The sequence below is a fragment of the Pocillopora damicornis genome, chromosome 2, assembly GCF_964200805.1.
Source record: "Pocillopora damicornis chromosome 2, jaPocDami1.2, whole genome shotgun sequence".
Classification (NCBI taxonomy): Eukaryota; Metazoa; Cnidaria; class Anthozoa; order Scleractinia; family Pocilloporidae; genus Pocillopora; species Pocillopora damicornis.
The window spans coordinates 34,623,288-34,637,372 of NC_142671.1; the positions used below are offsets into that span (position 1 = coordinate 34,623,288).

General features: G+C 37.1%; 1 protein-coding gene across 4 annotated transcripts in view; it reads left to right on the forward strand.

Moving 5' to 3' along the window:
* The first annotated feature begins 496 nt into the window (after positions 1 to 496).
* The window catches only part of LOC113670042 (uncharacterized), a 33,636-nt gene continuing 20,047 nt past the window's right edge, over positions 497 to 14,085 (forward strand). For 3 of the 4 annotated variants that reach the window (XR_016183475.1, XM_089195633.1, XM_089195635.1), the window contains exons 1-6: positions 10,169 to 10,288; positions 10,514 to 10,609; positions 11,229 to 11,603; positions 11,965 to 12,006; positions 12,479 to 12,862; positions 13,400 to 13,858. Coding sequence is in view for 3 of the 4 variants with exons in the window: in XM_089195633.1 (XP_089051759.1) it covers positions 10,534 to 10,609; positions 11,229 to 11,603; positions 11,965 to 12,006; positions 12,479 to 12,862; positions 13,400 to 13,858 (1,336 nt within the window). In the remaining variant the exon portion in view is untranslated. Of the gene's footprint in view, positions 603 to 10,168; positions 10,289 to 10,513; positions 10,610 to 11,228; positions 11,604 to 11,964; positions 12,007 to 12,478; positions 12,863 to 13,399; positions 13,859 to 14,085 lie in introns of those variants that run through there. The other variant, XM_089195634.1, reaches the window with a different exon arrangement.

Sequence of the window (14,085 nt, forward strand, 5' to 3'; positions counted from 1 at the left end):
GCGTGTGTAACTAAGACACCCCATAAATGCGCATAACAATGAAGTGTGTATGCTCAAGCACCGCGCTTAAGTGCAGCGTACTGCGGGCACACGGTTAAGCATTACACGAGGGCTTCACGTGGGCTGGGAGATGCGAACCGCGTGAGCAAATAATTTGCCACCCGCGTTTTGAGCGGGAAATCGAATTGGTGAGGTTGTAGTTTGAACAGTAATTCTCAGTATTTTTAATCAACTCGCCAAGTAACAATACCGACAGAGCTTAAAGCTTTGTCAACTGGAGGAAATTGTTATAATTCAAGTTCGTGGAGAAAGGGTTTTGAGTGAAATAGGCTGGAAAGAAGGAGACAACAATCAAAGAAAGTAAGAAGTAAAAGGCGTAAAGCGAGTCGAGAAAAACGCACAAGAAAGTTAGAGAGGATGCTAAAATAGGCAGAATACGGCAAGCGGAACGCGCAAAAGAGCAAGAAAAGGCATAAGTAAAGAGGTGAATATCTAGCGAGGAGCCACGTGAGAAGGAGATACGAAGAAATTCAGAAAACAAACTGAAAAGAGGTCATCAACAAAGGGAAGCGAACCACAAAGGATCCGCGAAAGAAGAGGAGGTAAGTCGTGTCTTATCTGGGTTTCCTATTACGCTAAGGCCCGGATAATTCAGACTTTTCTTCCCCAATCTTCATTCGATATTAGCCTTAGTTTAAAATTCAAATCACGTTTCAGTAAAACAATGACTTTTGCATTCATCGCTTTAAAACCCTCGCGCCGGTTCGTCGCTCGAATAACATTTCAAAGTGTTCGTATTCTTCAAGTTATATCTTGTCCTATCTTTTGGAATTTTTCATACAGTCGTGGTGTTAAGGGAAAAGAAGTTATCTTATCGATTACATTTTGCTTAGAAAGTTTTCAAATGATAGCGAACGGCGTGAGCAAGTTTATATCATTCTCTCTTCAGTAAGCTATCGCAGGCTTTACATTACTCATTTAAAAAAATCGCGCTTCGTCGAAGATTTGTTGTTTTACCCAAAGAAAGAAGTAATAGCATTTCCCAAAATTGAAATGTAATGAGATAGAGTCACCGATGTTCATGTTTACATTAAGTCTGACGAGGTAATTTGATTTTGACAATATTGTCATGTGAGAACCCGTTAAACATCTGAGAATTAAGAGCGAATTTTTTTTATCACCGCGTGGGAGGTGGCACATGATCGGAAAAATCACTATCCTCATATTTCGCTCAGAGATACCTTAGGGTAAGTCTATAAACGTGGTATAATTTTTTTGTTCAGAGCTGTTTTTATTTTCTAGAAAATCACCAAACACTGTATCGAGCCCCAACCGCCATAAAATGACCGAAATGAAGTCGACGAGTAGGGCAACAAAACCTTTATTCCTCAAAAGCGCAAAAGAAAGCAAGTCTTTCTGAATTTTACCTATTTGTATACGAGGTATTAAAAAATGATTTGAATCTAATAACGGGCTTGTTGACATAACTATGAATTATTGGCGAATATTTGAAAATAGCCAAAATTTGATTGATTAAAAATTACATTTTGGAGCAGTTTTTCAATAAAAATTTTTCCTACCTGGTATAACTCGGAATCACTTGAGATGAACATTTTTCCAAAGTGGAAAGAATGTTCTTTCCATGGATATAAAAATTAATTTGGGGCTCTTAATTACTGCGAAGAAGTAGCCCGGTCTATTTCGTGCAAATCGCAATGCCGCCATGTAAACAACCGCAGATAATCCAATAAGGCTTTTTATTATCGAAGCCATAATTCCAACAAAATCTTATCGCTTTGACCTATACTAGATTGTAAACTGGATTTCTTAGGCTCACCTGGCGAAAAACACCTATCTAAGATTGGTTCCTTGCCTCAATCTTGTTATAAAGAGACTTGACAACAGCTTCGATAGTACAGCACTACAGGCGGTGTATACCAAATCACAGTGAAAACATCTCACGAAGGTTCCTGCCGGAAACGTCGCATTGCTGGACAGTTATAACCATATTTCAGCTTGGAACACTCACATTTTACAAGTCTTCCTTTCACAATAAGAATGGAAGTTTTTTTTTTTTTTATAGAACGAGCCAGAGCATCCTGACAGATGAAATGAATCATTGACGTTCGTTTTTTGCGATGGTGTCACGCAATAACATGTCACTCGAAAGGAGGCTCGGTTACCAATACGTTCTTATTTTGTTTCCTTCTTATCCCCTAATTTTTTATTTCCGGGAAAAAGTTTTAAATCCAGAATTTAAAATTACCGTTGTTTGCATTTTTTAAGCGCGATACCACTCATGCGTCACCCTAGACTGCTAAATGAATTAGGTATATGTTAAAAGATAGAGGGGCCGCAGCCAGGATGAAACATCTTGTAAAATTTAAAAAACGATCTCTGGCTAAAACTTTTAAAAATACGAGCTTTCGGCTGTTTGCGCTACAGCCTTCAACGGGTAAAATGATAAAAAGGTAAGAAATACTAGGTGTGAAGTACAAAGTAGGAAATTAAAAATGCTAATAACTAAGAATGTTTGTTAAAAATACTAGGTGTGAAGTACAAAGTAGGAAATTAAAAATGCTAATAACTAAGAATGTTTGTTAAAAAGAAACATTCTTTTTAACAAACATTCTTAGTTATTAGCATTTTTAATTTCCTACTTTGTACTTCACACCTAGTATTTCTTACCTTTTTATCATTTTACCCGTTGAAGGCTGTAGCGCAAACAGCCGAAAGCTCGTATTTTTAAAAGTTTTAGCCAGAGATCGTTTTTTAAATTTTACAATAGGTATATGTTACTACAGCATAGAGGAAATTTCACTGCATTAATTTTTAACGACGTAAAAAAATGTGTTATCCTATTTTGTAAATTGTGACGGCTTGCAGGGTAGACAGAGATATCGAGATACCGAAATATTGGAAGGCAACGTGAATATCGATGCCCGTGCTAAAATGAGATCGACTTCCGATTCAACATCATTCACGCCCACAGCCTGTTTGTGTGCTGAGATGTCTTTCTCACATAAGCGCAGAGGGACTATAAGAGAAGCAGGAGTGGAAAAATTAAATTGGCGGTAGCTTTCTAAAATACTCAGTGCTAAAAAAATAAATTAGATTAGGCACAGTTTCTAACCATATAATGAGCGTCGCGCCATAAATTTTCCAAAGCAAACTAAAATGGTGTTTTCGTTTGGCCGCCGATTTTTTTAAGAGGTGAGCGTACCAAATGGAAATCAATTGCTCCTTTCAAAGATTAGTTGGGGGATGCTGCTCCCAAGATAAGCGAAGTCGAGTTGCAGGAAAAGCTTTTATTGAAAAACTGCTCCAAAATGAAATTTTTAATCAATCAAATTTTGGCGATTTTCAAATATTCGCCAATAATTCATAGTTATGTCAATAATCCCGTTATTAGATTCAAATCATTTGTTAATACCTCGTATACAAATAGATAATATTCGGAAAGACTTGCTTTCTTTTGCGCTTTTGAAGAATAACGTTTTTGTTGCCCTACTCGTCGGCTTCATTTGAGCCACTGTTATAGCGGTTGGGGCTCGATATAGTGTTTGGTGATTTTCTAGAAAATAAAAACAGTTCTGAACAAAAAAATTATACCACGTTTATAGACTTACCCTAAGGTATCTTTGAGCGAAGTATGAAGGTAGGGCTTTTTCTAGGCATGTGCCACATTTTTTTGATTTCACGCGGTCTCCAGAAAAATTCTCTCTTAAATTACCGAGCGCACATATGTAGTGCAAACAACTCACGAGTGAAATGGCGATAATCCTACTACAGAAGGAATCAATTTCATTGTTTGGTCATGGTACTTTTCAGCGCTGTGTTTTCATGCTTTCTACTCGATTCGTTCGAACTTGATTTGTCTCACAAAACATGGAGCCTCTTTCTCTTCGCTCATCATCTCGAGGCGTACTTAATGCTCGGGTTATGATCAACATGCTAGCGATACGATAATTTTTTCCTAATGCTGGAAACTGAGGAGTCAATCTTGCAAGACGCGTCCGAGCTGTGATCGTGTAATTAAACGGGGTCCTGGAAATTTGAGCACACAAGCACGTTGTTAAGCACATGGTTAGCGTAAATATTTGTTGTTTACAGTTTTGGAATTCAATAGCAGTTTTTGAGAGTCCGTTTCTGTAACCTTCCTAAATATTTTCTATTAAATTCATTTGGGTACAATCTTGGAATTTCATCAGTAATCAAGAACGATATATCCGTATATGTAGTTCATAAGTGATTGTGAACGATAAATTCGCATCGGCACCATAATTTAGTGAAGTTTTGTTGACACATTATCAGATTACAATTCGTGAACTATTACTGTAACCCGCTTGGATATTTTCTTTTGAATGAACTAAGTCATACTCTCCTTTCATCAGTAGTTAAGAACGATAAATCCGTATATGTCACACAAGTGAAGCAAATTTTAAATTTTCCATACGATTTTAGGAAACTATACTTAATTGACTCTCGATAAATTGACCTGGCATAACTCGTTGATTATTTTATTATTTTGTGGTGCCAGAAGCCCGGCTTATGACTCTGGAAGTACTGAACTTGATATATTTGATACATAAGGCACCCTTTTACGACCGTATGTAGCACCCGGTTTACAAATGTAGATAATTGATTAAAAAATACCTATTATAGCTGTATTCAGAAACATAGACATGTAGGTAATGTGCTTCTGCTTCTCTTTATAGTAGAAGGTTTCTTTTTATGTACCATATGTCCATTCCTTTAATTTCCTCCTTAACCTGCCTAAAAATAATCAAATTTTATGTTTTAATTCAATGGTGAGAAGATAAACTGACAGAAGTGTTGCAAAGCTCCTTTTTCAGACTGAATTCAGGTGAGAACATCAGTATACTAGTTAAAGTCATATGGTTCTCCTGAATCTCTAATTTTGTATCCCTGGTTTTTTCCACAAAGCCTATTTCATATCTCTGTGTGCCAGCTAATGATTAAAACCTCAGTGAAAAGATGTGCCACACTTAAGTGGTTTTTTAAATTTCATCTTTAAGTATTTGGCAGTTACTGTTTTCAAATTCATGTGTCATTCCCTTTTCATCCTTCTAAAGAGATATTAAGCATCTCTTTAACTAAAATCTGAATCATGAAGTCAGCTTTATTTCAATGAGATTGAAACTTCATTCTACATAAGAACACTTTACTGGAGTATAATGTCATGTTTCCTCTCTTTCTTTCTGGTACATATATTACCATATGTGTCTTAACCCTTTAACTCCCAAGATTTCATTAGTAATTCTCCCTACTGTCTGCCATACACTTCGTATGATGTTAGTTTGGAGAATTTGGACTTGGATCAACCAATAATACCCTAATTGGTATTTTTCTTTATTCTCATTACTTGTCTGCTTGATATTATATTGATAGTGTTAGGAGAAATTCTGTTTAGGTCACAGAAGGGACTTAAAGGGTTAAAATGGGGATTTCATTATATTTTAATGATTCAAATATTCTGATGCTTTCAAATGTAACAAAAAAATGTGATGAGAATCTAATGTTATGAAACACTTACAATGGAAAAACCTATTGCTGGTAGCTTATGTCTTTAATGTTTAAATTTTCTTTGAAAACGGGGATACAGAAGTTTTCAAAGCTGATAGAAGTAAGCTGTTTGCTATAGTAAGAAGAACTAAGTTCCTCGCTGGCCGCAAACGGGCGTATTGTTGGTATCCCAGCCACTTGAAGGAAACTGATCAATAACTGCAGATATGGGAACCGTTATATTATCTAAGTGTATCTTTAACTTCCTCCTGAACACAACATTCATTTGCCCTTGAAATAAAGCATTCAAGTAGTTACTTTTAACGAAGTCGTTTGCTGTTTCCATGCATGGCTAAAACGGGTGTGTCGCAATAGTCTCGAATGTCAAATCCTAATGTGACGTTCGGGAGTAAGTTGGTGTCATTGCTGATGTGGTCGATTTCAAACGTGATCGCCTCGATGTAACCGAGTCCAAACGCGTAAAACTCGCCGCATTTGTCCTCCAAGTTTTTTATAGTGTTAGGTTACCGGGTCGATTCAAACTGAAGTGCCACCCACAACAACATCAGATGAAGTTGGACCATTTGTTTGCACACAGAGAAATCGTTATAGGATAAATCATTGATCTTAAAGGGCCTTTGATGAAAATTGATTTCCGCTGATAACTGGAGACCTATGTGGAAAACACATGATGATGACGTTGAAAGGTCATTACAGTCTCAACTCAGAATTCAACTATTTTTGCACTCAAAGGGCTTATTTTGAGGAAAGAAAAGTAATTATTTTCCTAGGGTTCTGCTGTCCCATAGGAAAGACCGGAGTGCTGTTGATTTGAAGGCTAACCTATATGTTTTTAAGCTGCTTTCAGCCTTTGTACCCCTTAATTATGGCGGTTCCTTTAGAGATTTTCCTTGATTGCTTTGTGTCCTAGAGAAAAAGACTTCCAAAATTGACGATCGAGGTCTTCAACTTTCATAAATAGAGTCCAATGATTCAAGTTTCCTAAAGCGCAGGTGATACACCCTCTTGAACAAACAGAAGAGAAGAAAACTATTACAGATAATTAGCCGATATTTAATTGAAATTTTAAGATCTTTTTTTCTTAGCCTAGGTCAATCGGCGGCGCATTAAAAGGGGCCAATTTTTTGCGATACTACCCAAAGAAAAAGCCAGTAACAGCCTATATGGAACGCCTGGCTAGATCATGATCTCATCTCAGCTCTTTGCTTACATCCAGATAAAACTTAGGGAATATCATAATTTAAATATCAAAACAGAAGGGAACAGACCTCTCACATTTTGATTGAATCACCTTATTTAAGTAGAAGAGAATGGTTTTTAGTACTCGTGTGCTTTTTTATTTAACCGGGTTGATGTCGTCTGACACAAGTAGGAATTTGAAACTTATCCAACCACCTTTTTTCCTCGCTAAGCGCAAATCAAACGTCTCGAATGCTTTATTATCACGAGATAGGGCTTCGCTTTTATGTTAAAGCATTCAGCTATGGAAATCTCTCCAGTTCTATCTTTTCTGTACCCATTTAAGGGGTTAGGCTTCAGTTGTAGCTCTGCTTTTACGACTGGGAAGGCTATGTAAGGAGCGTGGATGAGTAAAAAAATTCCCTCTGTCAACTACATCCCCTAAGGATACCCCATTGTGAACTGTGCTTTAGCCTTATGTTCAGCGCAAAACCTCGCGCAAGTGTGATTGCTATAACGGTAAATAACAAGACATAATTCATGAAGAGATAGTAAAAAATAAGAATGCATACTTTTTGCAAGAGAGGTGTATATTTAAGTAAGGAATATTTCTGTTATCAACGAACCAACACGAATTTGACTGGTGTCTCATTTGAATTTAAGAATCATTGCATGCAAATATGAAATGCAGTTAACTTTTGTAACTTAGTTATTAACCTTGCGCATGCTCAGAAAATGGATCTAGTTCCACTCCCGGAATGCATTCCGGGCGCACTGAGTCTCCGTGCTTGAAATCTGCCATGGGTTTGGAAAAACATCTGAGATAAATTGAGAAGAAATCCTTAATTAAAGATTTTTTTATGTTAAGATAAAAAGGTCTTTCCGCGAGATCTTCTACAGACAGAAAAATCTCATTAAAGAGGAAAGAAGTGTTCGGTAACGTCACAGCACCGTATCGTTTCATAATTTTTGGTTGCTTCTGTTGGATCCATAATTTTTCCTTATTTTTTCTTTATGGGATTCTTAGCTTTTAAAGGTAGTGGAAAACATTGTTTGCTTTATTTTACCTTCTTTTTTAAGGTTATTTTCAAAAGCAAACCGGTCTTTAGATTGTTATAGATCATTACAATCACAACCCAAGAAATTGTTGAAGAAGAAGGCCGAATATATTCAAGTTTCGACGATGTTTGAACGTGACCTCCCAGATACTACATGCCATAACTGAGCAACGAAACCATAATTTTGGGGCTCAAAGGACCTAACTGATTGAAATCCTTCGAGGCCCAAGCAATTTTTCTTGAAATACACTTCACCCGTGAGGAATATTTCGACTTATCTTCTTTTGAAAAGGGAAGTCGCATTTTTTTTAGTATCAGTTTTCAGTGACAAAGTTGAATGTTGTTTCTTTCTTATTGATTGAACACGGTGTTTAAATTGTTACCAAGGCATTTTACACATGTTTTACAAACACGTTCTTTGCCGCATACATTAACCCGTTTTTTTCTTCCTGTAACGAAAATGATTGACATTGCTTTCAAGTTTGAGAATGGTACAGTTCCCTTGAAGTTTTTGTCATGTACAAAATGGGTAACAACCCTAAAAATAGAGAGCTTTGAACCATGGACTGGGAAGCACTAGCCCAATAGGACCCTTTGGACAAGACATATGCATACACATAGGCAAGAAGGCAAGTAATTTGGATATTAATGTTTGCAGTAATGTTACCTTATCATAAGAGGCACAAACTGTGCGATATAATTTGAAGCAATTTATGTTGTTATTAAAGGAAGTGTGATTGTTAATTGTACTTATTCATCTTATCTTTGGTAAGTTTCACATCCTATTGTGTTCACACGCAACTGGAAATTAAACCAATTGATTTTTTTTTTTTATTCCATCTTCACTTTCGCTCGTAATCAAGCTGACCCAAAAGTAATTTATGCATGTTTTGTCTCCAAAACTGGAAAACGAAAGGTTTCTCGAACTTTCCTTAGATGATAAGGTGTACAGGTGTCTAAACATATAAACTGAATATTTTAACATAATTGGTTCGATAAAGCCCCTAAGCGCTATACCTCCCGTGTAACATTACGCAAGGTGAGCCGCTAAATTCTATGATACGTGCGCTAACCAGTTTGGTACAAATTAGTTATTACAAACGCAAACTCGCAGTGTGTCGATTAATTTCCTTTTTTACTGAACTTTACTTTCTACTCATCTGGAAAGAACGCACGTAGTCGGAAGTTATAAATATTATACTTGCGTCGTTTTCCGCTCGTCTCATTTAGTTAATTCATCTCTTTTATCTTTCCATTTTTTTAATTATTATCCAAAATGTAAAACAAGACGAACATAGAAAGCAAAACGGTAATTCTTTTCCAGCTTTTGATTAAAAACTTACTGTCTTGTTTTTCTTCTTTCGCCGAGAGGGATTGAATGCAGAATTCGTTGAAATTTTTATCGCTAATTGTCAACATCTGTTTTTGCTTTAACTAAAGCTTTTTCACTTTGTCGGCAGCAGGTGATTGGGTCATTCACACGTAATAAAAAGTTTTTGTCACTGATCATCTGAGTTGTTATATCTGCGGTTTTTGTCTTCTACCAGTTTACAAATTAAACAAACCTTTAATCTGGATTCGACGAGTGAGAAGATAGAGGATGTATTTGAATAAAAACTGAAAGACGTGTTGACTTGTTGATGTTTGAAATTTTTTTACTGCATCCATACTCAGACAGACAGTAAAGTGATTTGCCCAACACGATTTAAAACAAAAACAATTGACCAGAACAGATAGAAAATGGCGGTAACCTCGAAGGAGGAAATCTTGCAGCTAGAATACCGCTTTTCTAGCATTTTAAGTTTTTTTTTTTTAATTTTAATTGTTAATTTAAACCGATGCTCTATTGATACCTTTCATAAACAACACAATTAATGTCTTTTTGTTCGGCTCCAGGAGCAACAATTTGTAACAACTTGTATCCGACAACAGTTTATCGAACCCTACGTATGGAGCGGAATAAGAAAATTTTACTGTACCCCGGCGTTTGTGCATATTTGTTTGGGGAAATTGCGTTTGAGTTTTAATTGATAGGTTCCTGTAATCGTGCCGAAAATTTTTGCCTCAAGCCGCTAATGTCAATTATATCAATTATATCGAGATCTGAATTTTTAACGAAAATTGATGAACAAAAGTTTTAGAAATCAAAATTTAGCGAATTTTATATTACGAACAAGGTACTGCGAAAGAAAGTCTTGCAACCCTGAAATTTAATCACGTAATCAAGCTTTTTATTCATATCAAGAGACTCTTTAATCAATTTGTGCTTGTTTCGTGACCTATCCTTATATTTATACGTTTAACAGCTCAATTTCTAATTATAAGTAGCAGGCTTTTAATTTAGACATCTATAAATATTTTATTACAATAGTTGATACATAATACGAAGTTTTTCACTCAAGTACAAATAGACCTTTGTTACATGTAGAGGGATAAATGTCGCACTGCACGGAGCAAGCTGGTTGAAAACCCTCAAGGGGAACTATTGGCCTCAAGTATTGACTGTGAGTTTGAGTTGAGTTTTTTTTTTTTTTTTTAGCATTGCGTTCCATAACTTCGATGTTGACATCTTTCAGACAACTGTTTAGAAGAATATTGCATTAACTTTTCGGCACACCTTAGTTAAAGAAGGTACTTGCGCTTTAAAAGGCGGTTTCATAGCTTTAAAAAGATATAAAAAATTTTCTCTGTGTTTGATAGAAACAATTTTATTTCCTAAAACTACTCAGGATAATGCATACTGGCTAAGATGCTGCACTACTTCGTTGCACTGTTTGCTGTGGCCATACTTTCTTCCCATCAAGGGATTTCCAGTCCTCATCCTGGTAACGTTGTTTCCATTCTTTTTATTGTACCTTAAAGTTGACTCAACATTTCGACAGAGGTAGAAGCCAGCTGCTTTTCACAGAACACATCAAGCGATTTAAACTACTTAGGTTTGCCAAAATTGCTGGAATCGGGGAATATTGTAGTAATGCTAAAACAATATTATCGAAAGCAGGCTGGCGTTTCTTCTCAGTAGGGGAAATTCCGTAATTTGCTTGAAGGTGCTGCACTAGTTAAATAAAAATTCATTTTCTTTGGAACGAAAAACCATGGTTTTAGAGAAAAGGTTAAATATAGTTTCGAAATTCTTAAAAAAAAAAAAACTTTTTAAGCAAGTTGGTGATAGAGAACAAAGATACGTGATCGTTTTTGATCCTACGTAGTAGCAGTATAGAAGATAATTGTCAGATATGAATCTGAAATGGTCTGGCATGCCAAAGAGTATCCTTTAGCTCAGTTCAAAAGCATGGAAAGGGGTGCGTTTTGTCGTAGGGGAATCAGAAATGTCTTTTTTCCCTTTGTCATTTCTTGGTTTGGTCACTAACATTCAAACTTTCATGGGACGAGAACCAAAAAGATCGATGTTAAGTTAGTTTTTTTTTCTGTTCCGTTCTATAGCAATCGAGTGCAGGAACCACACAGTTTTAAACGAGGCAAGCAGATCTATGTTTTTTACCAACTACATCGTTAGCGCCAGTGATACCTCGTTAACGGGCTGGTTTACGTACAATGGATCAGCCGGTACGCGTATGGCTACAACCTGCGTTTCCGCTGAACACTGCGGTACGTTCGTTCCCGGATGGCTGGCGGGTAACCATCCAAGTGTAGATGAAGGTTTAGTAGTACGATCAGTATGTCTCTCCAAGTCGCAAGTTTGTTGCATGACATCTGTGAGCGTACTTGTGAGGAACTGCAGCGGCTTCTTTGTTTACAAACTGGACGTGAATTCAAGTTTCAGCTTTACTTTTCGAGTGTGTGGAAGTGGTATTGAAGGTAATGTAATATTCTCTAACCTCCCTTTATCGCTTGCATTTGTAGAGGAAAATCCTCAGAGATTCCAATGTGAATGCCTCCTCCTTCATCGTCTGCTATCCACTTGAAAATCATAACCACGATATTTCAGGCACTTTGTTTTTGCCTTTTTATTAAAATAAAAGTTGTTTGCAGTTGTTTAAGAAATAAAATGAATTCTTTATCGAGAGAAGGAGAAGATTTCATCCATTTTGCGTCCCTCAGGGGAGGGATGGGTGATAGTTAATTTGACATCCGACATTTAAATCCAAAGGCTTGCTGATACTGACTTTAATTCGTGAAATCTGGAAAAATTTACTCACAGAGTCTTTCTTTATTTCAGGATCATTGCCACCTAAGCAAGTACCAATCAAGAATAAGCTAGGTAATTCAAGAAAGTTCAACTTGAATACAGACACTAGTATTCTATTTTCACAATTGCAGCCTTTTTCCACGCCTCCTCTACTACAAAATTTTGTAAGAAAGATTAGAAACATTCCCAATTTTGACGCCATCGTTACAAACTTTAATGCTTTCACGGATGTCAAGATGAACATGCGATATGAAAAAGAGTTACCCTTTTCAAGAGTGACCCGCGTTAATTTTGGCAAAGTATTTCAGTTCTTATACCATTTACGGTAATTGTTTACTTCGTTAAACCAAATAACACGAGGTTCAGTCTTGAAACAGAAACGTGTTGGCAAAAATTGTGCCGAAACTTATTAAGTTTGTTCACTGCAATTAAAAGAATGATAAACTCTACGTTTCAACTAAACAAAAAATATTCATATCGTCGATTTCTATTGTTTGTTTTGATCACTTTTCGTTCGTTTGTTTGTTTATTTAATTGTTATTAGGCGATGAATGCACCAACTACAGCACACTCAACGAGCGTGATAGAGCCGCAGACTATTTCAGTTACAACTCTTTGAAGTGTGACGCCTACCTACCCAGTGGCTGGTACAGGCTGGCTGGCCGCGCAGGGACTGTTATGCCGACACACTGCGTGCCCAAAATGCATTGTGGTACTCTGTCACCTGGCTGGTTGAATGGCAAACATCCAACTAAAGGGGAGGGTGTGGTGGAGCGTATGGTTTGTTTTACAAAAGATGACGATTGCTGTCACTGGTATAGTTTGGTGTTGGTGAAAAATTGCAGTGGTTTTATTGTGTACAAATTTGGACATTTTCCTACAGCTGTAGACTCCTGCAGCCTGCGATACTGTGGAGCTGGTGAAACTGGTAAGTGACACGTAAACCAGTTATGGACAGGTCATTATTTATTGGCCGTGGATGGGGAAAAAGTAGGATGAATTTGTTTGCCATCCCCCTAAGGCTCTTCAATATTGTTATGGTCCCCCTTTCATTGAAGTTGATTGGCAATCAATTTTCTTTAGTCCCCCCCCCCCCTTTATAACATGTGGGGGTCGACTGATACCCCTTTAATTCCCCCTGAAAATCATGTGTTTCCGCCCCCGCCTCCTCCTTATCTGGTCCTCCCAGGTGGTAAATCACGGATTTTTCCTTTAAAAGAAACAACCGAAAAGATAAAACTGCGGAAACCAGATTCCCCATGGCTGAATACTTCCATTAAATATTTCGTTGTTAGAAGACTTTGATCCGAATAAAATGAGGTAGTTTTAGTTTTTAAGCCATTCGTAGCTACAAATCGCATAACTGTGGATAGTATGCAAAGAAAGGTGACCCGAGACTGCCTACATCGTGAATTTTATGCATGGTAGCCTACTTTTGTCGCCTATTTTTCTGAATTTTTGGTAGGTTGCAGAGACAAAGAAGGAAACATTTATGACGTATGGCAGAGTTGGAACCCAAATCCTTTGTTCAAATGTACATGTGCACCCAATCTTAAAGCTGAATGCAAAAAAACTGAATATGGCTGCTGGGATTCCCATGGTAACGCTTTTATAGATGGATACGATTGGCTTAGCAACAACATGACTAAGTGTACCTGTAGCTATGGAAAGATAACCTGTACTAAGCTCTCTCGGCCAGCCTGTACCGATGAGAAAGGCATAGTGCGGGAACATGGTACCCACTGGTTTTCCGGATTCTGTTTCAATTGTTCATGCGGAGATGGTTTGATCATTTGTGCAAAGTATCGCGTGACTATCAAGTATGGGTTATTCCAAGTTGAGACAATTGGAAGATGTATACCATGTCATCAGCCAAGTAACGATATTTTACCAACAGGGGATGGTACAGTCGCTGCTTGCCAGGGTAGGTTTCAATAATAAATGAAGTGTCGTTATTAAATCGCTGCAATGATGAAATATGATTGTTTGTTATTTATCATGTAGTTACTCTCGATCTGAATCACAGGTTTATATTGATTTTTCTCTATTGCAAACCCCCTTCCTAAAATGAAACAAAATCGTCCCCACGTTAATCATTTGAACGATGTGGAGCGAAATCGCAGAGATGGTAAGAGGCGATATTGTAATGGT